The sequence below is a fragment of the Kryptolebias marmoratus genome, linkage group LG17 (genome assembly GCF_001649575.2).
Source record: "Kryptolebias marmoratus isolate JLee-2015 linkage group LG17, ASM164957v2, whole genome shotgun sequence".
NCBI classification, from domain to species: Eukaryota; Metazoa; Chordata; class Actinopteri; order Cyprinodontiformes; family Rivulidae; genus Kryptolebias; species Kryptolebias marmoratus.
Window position 1 is genome coordinate 12,096,109 of NC_051446.1, and position 12,371 is coordinate 12,108,479.

The window sequence follows — 12,371 nt, forward strand, 5'->3', positions numbered from 1 at the left end:
CGCCCACCTCAAGCAAAGCTCTCGTCATTGTGGCCAAAAATCTCAGCCTCCATTTCATCTGATGGTCAAACTTTTATTGTGGGCATGTGGGCAGCTGAAAATGACTGTTTAACCTGAAGGTGTCACTTTCGGAGCAAGAAGCTTTATTCTTGGTCGGCACGCTTTTAGTCCGTGGAGACGTAAAACTGGCGTCACTGGTGTTCCGGCTGTTTCCGGTTCATGTAGGCTGGAACATTGTTGGTTCCTGAACACCCTGAAGCAATTTAGAAAGACTTCCCCTGCTCATGCAAATCCACAATTCTACTACTTGGATCATCACTGGGTTCTTTGGAGCGCGCCATTGTTATAAGTATTGGTCAGAGGTTCATGACACTGGCGTTCCAGCGGTTTCCAATTCATGGCGGACATGAGCCTTGGTGCTACCTGAGTTGTCCCTCAAACACTCAAAACAGTTTGTTCTTCTTCACTGATTTTCACTGAGCTCCTTGGATTTTCTTGTCGTTCTGAGTATTGGCCAATCCAGTAAGTAGTGTAAAACAAAGCCTTTTTATGTCTACTAAGACAAACTACCAGCTGCACTCAATCAGAATCACTAATGAGTTTTTTTTTTTTTTTTTTTCAACCATTGAAGTTGTATGTTGTATTATCATTCCACCCTGGAAAAAGAAAAATTTGAATAACTAAAAACCAAATATTATTATGACATTGGTGTCCAGGATTTGTATGTAAACCTTTGACTGCAACTGTATAAGCAGGCAGCAGAGTCAGTTTCTGTTTCCAGCAGTGCAAGCAATGAAACGTGAGAGCTTGAATGAGCCTAAAAGAAACCCTAAGTATGAAACTAATGAGTTCAAGGCAGCTGTAGATGACAGGAAGTGAACATTGTGATTCGGGGTCTAAGAGCAGAACTCTCCTCCCTCCAGATGAGCTTCCCTGAGGAGCAGGACACGAGCTTCATGCCCCGGCGGCTCAGCAGAGGCAGCAGCGAGGACCACAGCAGCAGCGATGAGGCCTCCTCTCCCACCTACTCCTCCGGCTCTGAACCCATCCCGCCGCCTCCCAACCAGAGCCCTCCGCCCCCCCCACCTTTACAGTCTCTGATACCCCCTCCGGTCCAGTTCACCGACCCGCTCCCGCCTGTGCGCTTCTCTCCGGAGCACGTCCCCCGCAGCCGAATGCCCTTCCAGCCGCACCACCCTATCATCCCCCCTCCGCCGCCCCCTCCCAGGACCCTCCTGTCCACCCGCTCCCCCCTGCACAAAGTGCTCCCCACCAGAGCCGACGCGGAGAAGTCCAGCCAGCGCTTCCGGGCCACCACCGCCTGGCTCTCGCGCAACCACACCACCCTGGGCTCCTCCACGCTGCGCTCCTCCCAGTCGCCCCGCACCGGCTACCTCCTCCGCCAGCTCAGCCAGCCCCAGCCCATCCGCCAGCCGTCCCCCCAGCCCTCCCCTCAGCCGCTCAGGCCGAGCCAGCTCGTCCTCCAGAGGCACCACCAGCTCCACCACCAGCACAGCTACCAGGGCCCGCTGCCGCCGTCCCTGCAGGATCCCGGCCCGACGCAGCATCAGAGCCTAGGGCCCGTGGGCTCCTCGCTGCTCTCGAAGCCCCCGGCCTCCACCTCCACCCTCCCCAGCCACAGCAAGAGCTTCGAAACCCCACCACCGGAGCATCAGTCGCAGCAGGTAACGTGCATTCCTTTCACCCACCCCGCCACCAACAGGTGTTTTGGCCCTGCGTGCTTGTCTCACAAAGCACTGAAATTTTCCTAAATTAGTGGCTGGATGTACATCTACGACTGATTAACGCTCAGATGCAATTCAAGTCGAGCAGGAGAAGTGGAAGATAAAAGTACGGGGAGGTTCACTGCTGCATTGCCACTACAAACAGCTCCTAGCAACAGAGGTGTCGCATAAAAAACAACAAGAACCGCGTCGTGCCTGCTGCTTTGTGTCGCAGCATGCGGATTCAGATAGAAAACCTTTGAATTCGACAAATCTGAGACGGGCCCTTTTTTGTTTTTGCAACTGGAAACAACCAGCCAGTTTGTGTCTTTTATAGAGTAGTTGCGCTCGAAGCTGCGAACTGCTGTTCAAAAACCATGATCTCTTACGTCTCCTTGCTCTCCAAGGCTCCTCCGCCGCCGCCCCCACCCCTGCCTCCGCCCTGCGACCCACCTCCGCTGCCCAAGCCAGGCCAGCAGGCTTCGGACGCCAACCACATGAGCGTGAAGAGGCTGCGCTGGGAGCAGGTGGAGAACTCCGAAGGAACCATCTGGGGTCAGGTGAGCGCTGACTTCTTGTTCTCCGTTGTGTTCCTCTGTAGGAAGGCGCGCACAGATAACTATGTCAGAAAAACAACAACAACAACGAAAAAAAAAAAACCCTCTTGTGAATCTTCCCACTCGGGCAGCAGGTTTTCTCACTCCTACGTCTCCTTGTCCTGTATTAGTAAAAGGCTCCTTCTCTGATGAGTCAAACATGAAAGGAACAGTCAGTCCGTCCCCGATTTTAATCGGCTCATTTATTAAAAAACGTTTCGCTTTCCCTCCATCTTCGACCGAGTCGTCAATCAGGACCGGGTCCAGCTTAACGCCGCGTGAAAAAAATGTCCACGTCACAACTTGCCCTGCGCCTTCCAGAGCGTAAAACGTGTCTCCTTGTCTGGTTTTAGCTGGGAGAGGACTCGGAGTACGACAAGCTCAGTGACATGGTGAAGTACATGGACCTGGACCTGCACTTTGGGACTCAACGCAGACCCAGTAAGTTCCGCCTCTGACGACCCGTCGTCACGCCTCATCAAGTCAGTCCTCGTTATTCTGTGTGTCTGCTTATTGACGTCACCTGTTGTGTTTGTACCTTCGCAGTTGTGATGTTATCCGTGTTGGAGCTGCTTCATTTACCTGCACCACAAACTCACTCTCCATAAGGCACCATTATCCCCTCATTACCTAAACTTTAGCTTGGATAACCTCTGTTGGCTGAGCGGCTATCAGTCCATCACTTCACCGTATTCTAGCTGCTTCACTTCTCTCTTTAGATCCCTCCGGTGCCTGGAGAACAAATCCTCACACACACCCTTTTTTTTTTTTTTAAACTGCTCAGTTTCTTCTCCAGAGCCGGCGTTCCAGCCAGAGAACTTGAAAAAGAAAGACGTGGTGGAGATTCTGTCCCATAAGAAAGCCTACAATGCCTGTAAGTAACTCGTCAAGTCGCTGAAATCGTCCTGGAGTTCAAGACCAGGGCTACGTGTTCCCACAACCGCTGAGGTGCAAATATTTGTTGTATGTTTGTTGGTTTGCTTTTTTTTTTTTTTGTGGGAGGGGGCATCAAAAAAAACTTGCTAAAAAAAATCAAGCACTTCCTCTCAGACCCCGTTCAGACCTGGCACTAAACAGCCGTCCTGGTCGGATTGCGTTCCGAAAGCGTTAAATACAGGTGTGAACGCTCTCAGTGCACATTAAAAACAGTTTCACCGAGACCATCTTCTTGCTCAGTGCAAGAAGAGAACCACACCACCTCTGAAGGTGGAATGGACCCTTTTTAATCTGCATACATTTGAGAACCTGAACGCAATCCGTCCTGAGGTCCCCTGTAGGACCGAGTACGGAGATGTGACCCCCACAGAAGCATCAGAGTTGGCATCTGGATGTCTCAGGGCAAGAAAACCAAAAACAGAAGAAAGTTCTCTCAGCAGCCGGCTGATTAAAGAATTAAACAGCCCTTCTTGGGAATATTCCAAGGATACAGCTTTTTTTTTTTTTTGGTTTATTTTTTCGGTTATGTTTCAATGAACGGTTAAGTTCGCTTTGTTTGTTTTAGGACCCACTGTGGTCACTGTAAACTATAATGAGCTGTCAATCACAGGACAACAGTATGAGCGACCCTGTGTTGCATTATGACTTGTTGCTCACTAACAGAAAAGCCCTTCAAAGGTTATATATATAATTTATTTATTTTTTGTACATTTCAACAACTATTTACTATGTAAAAAATGAAGATTTTCACCTTTTCTATGTGTATGATGGATGCCTTGATAATACAGTTAATTGATTAATGGATTATAAATCAGATTATCAGATTCAATAAGTAATTTTTGGGTTTCAGCAGCAGACGCCACAGAAACATGTTCAGAAGTGTAAAACACGAGGAAACGTTCCCCAGCAGAGCGGGGAACGCAGCGTTCCTCTTTTGTTACGTTCAAAAAAGGGAGGTTCAAATACTTCTACTTCTCCCCTCCCGCAGCCATCCTCATCGCCCACCTGAAGCTCTCCCCCGACGAGCTGCGGCAGGTCCTGATGAACCTGAGCACCGACAGGCTGGAGCCGGCGCACATCAAGCAGCTGCTGCTCTACGCCCCCGACGACGACGAGGTCAAACAGTACAAGCACTTCGATCAGGACCCCACCAAACTGAGCGAGCCCGACCAGTTCATTTTCCAGGTAATTAATTATTCTGCTTCTTCGAACAAATCAGGACAGGTCTGTGGGCTGTACAAAACATGTTCATTACATTTAATACACAAAATCATTCTCAGATATTGAGATTTCTCCTGATCAGTTCTGCCTGTGTTGAGCTCATTTCAGAATGACGTCACTTTTATGCAAATTAGCAGATGTTGGCCACGCCCCCCCAACTCAGTGACCCTCTCAAAACATGAAAACTCTGAAGGATTAAACGCTGCGGATCTGATCCACATTTATATTGTTATTAATTCAAACTGAGGATTCGGACTTTGGGACAGCAGCAATCAGCGGTCCGAACCCCGACTGGTAGCGGGTCGGGACAGCGGCAGTACGTTCTATATCGCAGCCGACAACAGAACATTTTCCTTTTCCAGCAGACATTGTTCAGCGATAAAACCAGCAGAACTAACGTGACGGTCTTCCTGTAATGAAGGCTTGGGGTTGCTAGGTAACAGGGATTGTGACGCAACAATCCCAAGGTTTTAGAAACAGGTCGTTTTGCAGACACCAGAAAACATTTACTTATTGCTAAAAAATGTCTGGGTGAGTTGTTTTTTTTTAACTTGGACTGTTTCTAGAAGCAGTAGATACCCAAATGGAAGTACAAAAACATGCAAAAATTGAATTTTACATAATAGGGCCCTTTTGAGGCCAAAAAACACCAAAAGTACGCTGTAAAGAGTGGATCGTTTACCTGCTTTCTGCGTTTCAGATGCTGACGGTGCCGGAGTATAAGACCCGCCTGCGGAGCCTCCTCTTTAAGACCACCCTGCAGGAGAGGACGGAGGAGATGAAGGTGGCGTTTGATTACATCTACAAGGCGTCCGTGGAGCTGAGGAGCAGCAAGAAGCTGGCCAAGATCCTGGAGGTGAACCTTTACTGCAGCTGTAGTGAATGTGAAGCTGTCTGCGATTGGCCCGTTGATAACGAGGGGATTTCTTTGGCCTCGCAGTTTGTCCTTGCGATGGGCAACTATCTGAACAACGGGCAGCCGAAGAGCCACAGGACCACCAGCTTTAAGATAAACTTCCTCACCGAGGTACAGCTTGGACGTGCGCACTTTTAGCCGCGGTTTATTCGTGTGAACTTCTGGTCATTCGTCGTTTTCTGATACCTCACAGCTAAGCACGACAAAAACAGTGGATGGAAAATCCACCTTTCTCCACATTCTGGCGAAGTCGCTGTGCCAACACTTCCCCGAGCTGCTGAACTTTCCCAGAGACCTTCTGACGGTGCCGCTGGCAGCAAAAGGTACAATTTGCTAAAATTCACTAAAAACAGGAAATGATCGGCGTCTATTAATCTAGCTTCATAATCTTAAAGCCAACAGTTGGTATGTCACTAATGTTTCCCTGGTAACGTGTACAGTGAACCAGAAGGCCATCACAACAGAGCTGAATGACCTGCACTCCACCATACAGGACATCAGGACGGCCTGTCAGAAGATCCCCGCCACCTCTGAGGACCACTTCGCCTCCGTCATGAGCGTACGTCGAAAAACACTCTTATCCACCAGGCATCTGTACGATTCGGGTTGTAAGACCTTTCTCATGGAGAAACTAAAAGGACAGTTTCAGATTTTGGTTCACTGCTCAGTAGATACGGAGGATCTCGTTAGTTCAGTGTTAAAACTGGACAACGTTGGGATGGTCTCTGTCTAAAAGGCTCTACGTCTGTATACGTAAAATATACAGATCGAGTCATTCATCGGTTTGTGAACCGACTAAAAACATGTTTATTTGTGGGGGTGGTCCACGGGAACTTCCAGCATTAAAACAGATGATTCAATAAAACACTAAGAATTGAGCACGTAAACCACCAGTAGGTTTAAATTCATTTAATGCCAAGCAAAAAAGTTCCTAATGTTTTAGCGAAGATGCTCTATCCATAACATTGTCTGTCCATCCATCTATTTTCTTTGGTTTATCTGCGGGTGACTTGAGTATTGAGTCCAGAAGGGAAACCCATATATCTCCTTCCAGCTCCTCCTAGCGGGGGAAATCAAGGCGTTCCCGAGCCAAAGAGGATATACTGTAAACTCTCCACCAAGTTCTGGGTCTTCCCCGGAGTCTCCTCCTGTTGGGATGTCTGGTAAAACCTCTTGAGGCGAGGGAGGCGTCCTAAACAGATGCCTGAACCACGTCGGTTCAGGCGCAGCGGCTCTACTCTGAGTTTCTCACCGTATAGCTAAGGCCGAGTCTGGATCCCCTACAGCGGCGATTCCCAACGCCGGTCCTCGAGGAACGCTGTCCTGCATGTTTTAGTCGTTTCTCTGCTTTGACACACCTGATTTGAATAACTGAGCGATTCTGCAGAACTCGAAAACCTGCTGAAAAGCAGGGAAACAACTAAAACATGCAGGATGGTGTTCCTCGAGGACTGGAGTTGGGTGGCCGCTCTCCTGCGTGTTTTAGATGCGTTCTTGCTTAATAACACCTGCTTTAAATGACTGACTTGTGGACGTGCTGCCGGAGAACTTAATGCTTTGGTGAGGAGGTAATTAAACCATTTGAATCAGGTGTGTTGGAGCATAAAAACCTAAAACGTCCAGGACAGCGGAGCCTTGAGGTCTGGCCTACAGAAAAAAAAAACTTTTCAGCTGCTTATATCAGGGATCTTGTTCTTTCATTCATGACCATAGGTGAGGGTTGGAACTTAAACAGGGCCAGTAAAAATCGAGAGCTTCTTCATTTTCGTTTAGCTCCTTTTTCACCACAACAGACTGGAGTTATGCCAACACTACAGAAAACGAGGGCCCGATTCACTGGTCCATCTCCAGCTACATCCTCCCATCATTCACGTCAAGACACCCAGATAGAACCCAAGTCCGACCCTGAAGACTCGCTGGTTGTACTCCTTAGACTTGAGAGCCTCGTCTGAGACACTGTCTGTTTCCAACTGTGCATCCCTCAGGGTTTCCTGGAGAACAGCCACCCTGCCATCCAGTCTCTCGAGTCCCTGCAGAGCCGAGCGATGGAGGAGTTCTCCAAGGTGGCCTCGTACTTCGGAGAGGACAGCAAATCCACCAGCACGGACGCCTTCTTTGGCATCTTCTCAGACTTCATGTCCAAGTTTGAGGTGAACTGACGTCTGAACACGTTCCCCCGGAGCGAGCCGAGCTATATTTGACTCGTCGCAGACTGCCAGGAGTTCGTATTTATTTAATCTATTTTTTTCACGTGTTCAGCAAACGTGTGACAGATTCAGCTCTGCATGACGACGAGGTTGACCCGAGGCTCTCGTGCAAACCGCCTGCAGCTGTGAAATGATTGGGCTGGAAAGTGCTGCTCCGGGTGGAAATAATAAAATAAAGAAAAAAAGTGCTCGGTAAAATAAATACAATAAATCAGGGGAAAAATCTTTTTTTTTTTGTCTTTCAGAGAGCTCTCAGTGAGACCCAGACTCCAGAAAACCCCCGAAGCCCCAGACTGTCTTCGCCTCTGGCCTGGTAGAAGGGGAAAAAAATTAAATAAAAATTTTTAAAAATCGGGCAAGACGACAGATCCCTCCCTCTGCTCCCTGTCAACCAAAGTGCCAAAATCACACCCGGACACCCTCGCACCGACAGGAACAGAGACGTTCTCGCCTACAGCAAACACGATGGGACCAACGCTGCAAACTAAACGAACGGCTGGCCTGTGTGCTGAAAGAGCAGGAAGTTCCAGGGCTCCACAGGTCCACAAGTCCTCACCACACACCAGATATTCAAAGGAAACATCAAATGCCCTTCTTTAAAAAAACAACATAAAAGCTGACAGGGTTTCCTGAGGTCTTTTTTGAATTGTACCTGACATGCTTTGGTTGAAATATCGCTTGGCTTATGCACGTCCTGCAATGTTTTCGGGTCCCTCGCGCCACCCCCTCAAAGCCTGGGATAAACCGGGTCGGTCCAACAGGATCCTGCTGTCTGTTAGCCGAACGGAGGGTGCAAACAGTTCGAACCGGAGTCATGAAAAAGGAAAAAGGAGCTACTGAAAACCCTTAAGGATTCAGTAGGATGCGGAATTTTCTTTGTTGCATTCCCCCCCCCCCGTAGTAATTTCTGTGGTGTTGTTTAAATGCAACAATGCCTCAGGTCAAAAAAAAAAAAAAAGTTGCCACATCGAGAGCACGTCATGACTTTTAATGTGGCAAACGAGAGCGATCGGAGTGTCTGCATGTGACCAAAACTCAAAATGGAACTGTTATAGTGAAAGCATTCAGTGTGAAGGCACACGGATGCTGGTTGTAAAAAGTACAAGAAGAGCTTCGAAGACGTTGGTACTTGTCACTGCCAACGAGCTGAAATCATTCCCCAAGATGTCCCTTGTGAAAAGCTCTGACGTGATCCGTCTTTCAGCCTCGGCTGCAGTCATGCCGTTTAGGCCCGCTCCTCTGGGGTTAGAAACATCATCAGACTTTTTATGCACCGTTCTTTTTCCATGGGGAGAAATGATTATACAGCAAGGATTTTTTTAAACGCAAGAATTAGAGCAAGTTTGAATTTACCCTGGCTTTTCTGTCAGCCACGCAGAATCCCAAAAATCTACACGTGCTTCACAGAATACGGTTGGTTTCTCGGCTCAGACCTGGCTTTATTCCCCAGTCCACAAATCTTCTAAAGGGGTTGAGCTCGAGCTTTTAGGAAGGCTGTCTTGTTAGCAGCATTTCTCCAATCAGAAACCAGTTCTGATGCGTGTTCGGGATCACGGATCTTCTTGGATCCCACTTGTGTCCAAGTCGAAACCATCTAGCTGTCGATCTGAGGTGAAGTTGAAGAATTTGGAGGCAGTCCTCCTTTCTCATTATTCGGCCTACTTTGCCCCAGTACCACAGCACGGTGCTACCACTACTGTACTCGACAGTCGGGTCAGTGTTCTTTAGGTCTGAAAGCCTCACCTTGGTTCCTTCAAAAGGCATCAATCTGTGTCCCATCTGAACGTAAAACCTGTCCTCCAAAAGGCCTCTTGTCTCATATAACGAATTTGAAGGTTTCACTTTTAGTGCAGGGTGGAGACCCTCTCAGCCCACGGTGATGTAAAACTTACGTCACCGTGGGTGGTAACGCTGGCGTTCCAGCAGCTTCCGGTTCCTGCAGGCCGAAATTTTGTTGGTTTCCGGGTTGTTCCCGACCCATCCTAAACCTATTTCGGTTTAGGACCTTATTAGTCCTTCAGCACCACTTCATAAAAATTTTTGGTGGATCTATGCATGTGTTTGACCCTATATGTATAATTTAGACCCTGGATTAGAAAAAAAAATCCACATTATAGGTTGTATAATCATTCCACCCTGAAAAAAAGAAAGATTTTACCCAACTCTGACTCCGTTTTAGTGACAAATCTTGCGCCGAAATCAGAGCGAGCAACAGATTTCAAACCTACGGGGAGCCCAAACCAACAAGAGTTTGCATTAGTAGTGAATATATGATCTAAACTAAAGAAAAAAGTTGCTTTTTAAACAACGTGTCTCCTTTATTCAACACATTGTCTAAGAAGCCTTCTACGTACGTTTTAGTTTCTCCTCTTCAGTTCAATGTTGACTAAAGGAAGATTAAAAGAAGAATTCAAGCTGCTGCTCTGGATGCCCGTTTTGTACATTCCTGTATAAACTTTATATTTTTATAAGATCAAATGTGAGAACTGTAAAGATATATGTAGACCGATTACGGCTATCTAAAACTCTCTGTGCAAGTGTAGGTTTTAAACGGTGCGTTCACTGCTTCTTAGAGGAAACAGGAAACGCATTACTGAAACGGCCTTTTATTTATTTATTTTTTATTTTTAATCTGTAGTTTGAGGAAAGGATTCTTGATGCGGATGAAAACAACTTTCTGGTTTGAATGGAGGAAGGACAGCGAGGTTTGAGGTTTAAGTCGGGGAGCGTGGACATTTTGTAAAGAAAACGGAGCGTTGGCACATTTTTGCGGTTTTAAAGACGGATTGTGTCTAATTTGAGAAAAGGATGGACGAACAAGCCGTGTTGAGCTCTCCCCAGCCGAACCCCAGATCGGTTTGGTCGTTTATTTGGACGCGGCTCAGAAGCAATCTCGCGCCTCCTACAGCGGGGGATAACGCCGGCGACATCGGCACGTACGGCGCGACCCGTCACAGTGCGCGTGGGTGGAGCAGCGAGTCCTCCCTCGAGGTTTTAGTGTCCCGTTTTATTCTGGCTGTACAGGGAGGAGGAAAAACAAAGCTGTGATGTGAAGAATTTCCAGAGAAGGCGTTTAATAGATCTGCACTTTGACGAACATTCGCTTGGATGAGGGGAGGAGATCCTGTAAATCCTGCTTCTCTCTGATGTCACAACTCATCTATAGTGCTGTGTACTCGTGCTGTATTTAAAAAAATAAAATAAAAATGCTGTTCAGGTTGTAAATTTACATAATTTTCTCCCCCACCTTCCTTTCTTTCTATGCACCGTTCGCCACTTTCTCATTTGTGCTGGACAGCTCGCTGTTCGCCCTCCCCGATTCATCTTCTTATTTATTGTCAGAAAACAGTGAATTTTAGTTCTCGTTACGACGCAGCTTTTCGCCCCGGCTTACGAGGTGGCCGCGCTCTCGTATCGATGCAACCCGACGCTGCGAGGAGCAGATTGTCGGTGGAGTTCTGAGTGTTCGCGCGTGCAGCTGGTAGCATCTCCCCTCCTGGGTACGCAGGTTCAGTTACAAATGCACATCTGTAACCTTATTTTGTGTATTAGTTCTCTTTTCTAACCGTTTTCTATGTTTTCATGGAAAGTTGCTGATGTCATGTGACAACCAGTCCCTATTGTTTGCTTCCAAATAAAGAATATATGGTTTTTTTTTTGGATCTGGACTGTGCCTCGTGTGTTTGTTGGTTTCCTGGCGTGGAGGTGAGACGTTTGCTCTAAAAGCTTCATGCTCACTTGCTCCAAGCAACCCAAAAGCAGATTTTGGTGTTTAATTAGTTCAATTAGTTGGACCGGGCAACCACTCCAGAGCATGATACTGCCACTGCCGTGCTTAACAGCTTGTACCAAGCTGTTTGGGGTACTCTCCTGTTTGATTAATTATTTCAAGGGGGTGGGGTGGGGTGGGATGTTAAATAAATCGACAAGTGAGCCAAAAAGCTAATTTGTATACTAGTCTTTTTGCCTGAAACTGACTTCCAGAGAAGTTTTGTTCTTGCGAGACAATTTGTTGTCTTTGTGTCTCAGCTGGACATAAAACATTTCTTTAAAAAGACTTCGTTTTTTTTATCCATGTGGACAAATACAGAGCAGTCGAGCCCAAAGGGGTGACTATTGAAGTCGGGACGTCTCCTTTGGGCTGCAGCCTTTCAGTGATCCTTTGCTCCTGACTCAGCCTCCTCTCAGCTGAGGGCAGAGCTTTAAACTAACCTGCAACGACTGTTTAAGATGCCCGAGTCGTCCGTGTTGGCGACTGCGGGAGGAAAAGCAACTGACCGACTCATGTAAACCTGCGATTAGCTTCCCGCCGCGCTGCTGGATGGTCGATAACGCCAACTAAAAAAAAAAAATATGAAAGCAAATTTTATTCCCATAAATCAGCTACCATGTTCCCGTCGATCAAAGGTTTTATTTGTTAATCTGGCTGAATGTTAACCTTTAATTACGTGCATCTTTTAGTGTTTCTTTTATTTTTTAAAGCTGTGATTAGCTTAATGCAAATGAGTCAAACCAGGAGTAGATTTATAACTTCATATACTTTATTTTCTTTGGAAAGGGGGTAATATCAAGCTTCATATGACAGTTTTTTTTTCCTTTTTTTTTAAGCTCACCAAAACAGAATACATATAAAACTATAGAACTTCAAAATGCAGCATTATCATTTCTCAGTTTAATGGCATTTTGTCTTAAAGAGCCGTGCAGTGGCCAAGCTCTCGTGATGCAAACGTAAGGTGGAGGGGGTAACAGGAGAGGGTGAAAAAAAATAAAA

General features: G+C 47.0%; 1 protein-coding gene and 1 long non-coding RNA gene across 5 annotated transcripts in view; one reads left to right on the forward strand and one right to left on the reverse strand.

The window, feature by feature from the left end:
* LOC119617870 overlaps window positions 1-5,236 on the reverse strand; it is a 19,437-nt gene extending 14,201 nt beyond the window's left edge. Inside the window, exons 1-2 of the long non-coding RNA XR_005234309.1 lie at window positions 5,160-5,236; window positions 2,178-2,319 (exon numbers count right to left, since the gene is read on the reverse strand). This is a non-coding gene — a long non-coding RNA (uncharacterized LOC119617870). The remainder of the gene's footprint in view (window positions 1-2,177; window positions 2,320-5,159) is intronic.
* Window positions 1-8,567, forward strand: part of grid2ipb (glutamate receptor, ionotropic, delta 2 (Grid2) interacting protein, b) — a 39,094-nt gene extending 30,527 nt beyond the window's left edge. For 2 of the 4 annotated variants that reach the window (XM_017418476.3, XM_037980792.1), the window contains 11 exons: window positions 924-1,685; window positions 2,132-2,284; window positions 2,674-2,761; window positions 3,105-3,194; window positions 4,245-4,441; window positions 5,178-5,333; window positions 5,418-5,504; window positions 5,587-5,716; window positions 5,834-5,952; window positions 7,379-7,543; window positions 7,846-8,559. In XM_017418476.3, the coding sequence (XP_017273965.1) occupies window positions 924-1,685; window positions 2,132-2,284; window positions 2,674-2,761; window positions 3,105-3,194; window positions 4,245-4,441; window positions 5,178-5,333; window positions 5,418-5,504; window positions 5,587-5,716; window positions 5,834-5,952; window positions 7,379-7,543; window positions 7,846-7,917 (2,019 nt within the window). In that variant the 3' untranslated portion in view covers window positions 7,918-8,559. Of the gene's footprint in view, window positions 1-923; window positions 1,686-2,131; window positions 2,285-2,673; window positions 2,762-3,104; window positions 3,195-4,244; window positions 4,442-5,177; window positions 5,334-5,417; window positions 5,505-5,586; window positions 5,717-5,833; window positions 5,953-7,378; window positions 7,544-7,845 lie in introns of all 4 variants that reach the window. The other 2 variants (XM_037980791.1, XM_037980793.1) reach the window with 2 other exon arrangements.
* Window positions 8,568-12,371: the final 3,804 nt, after the last annotated feature.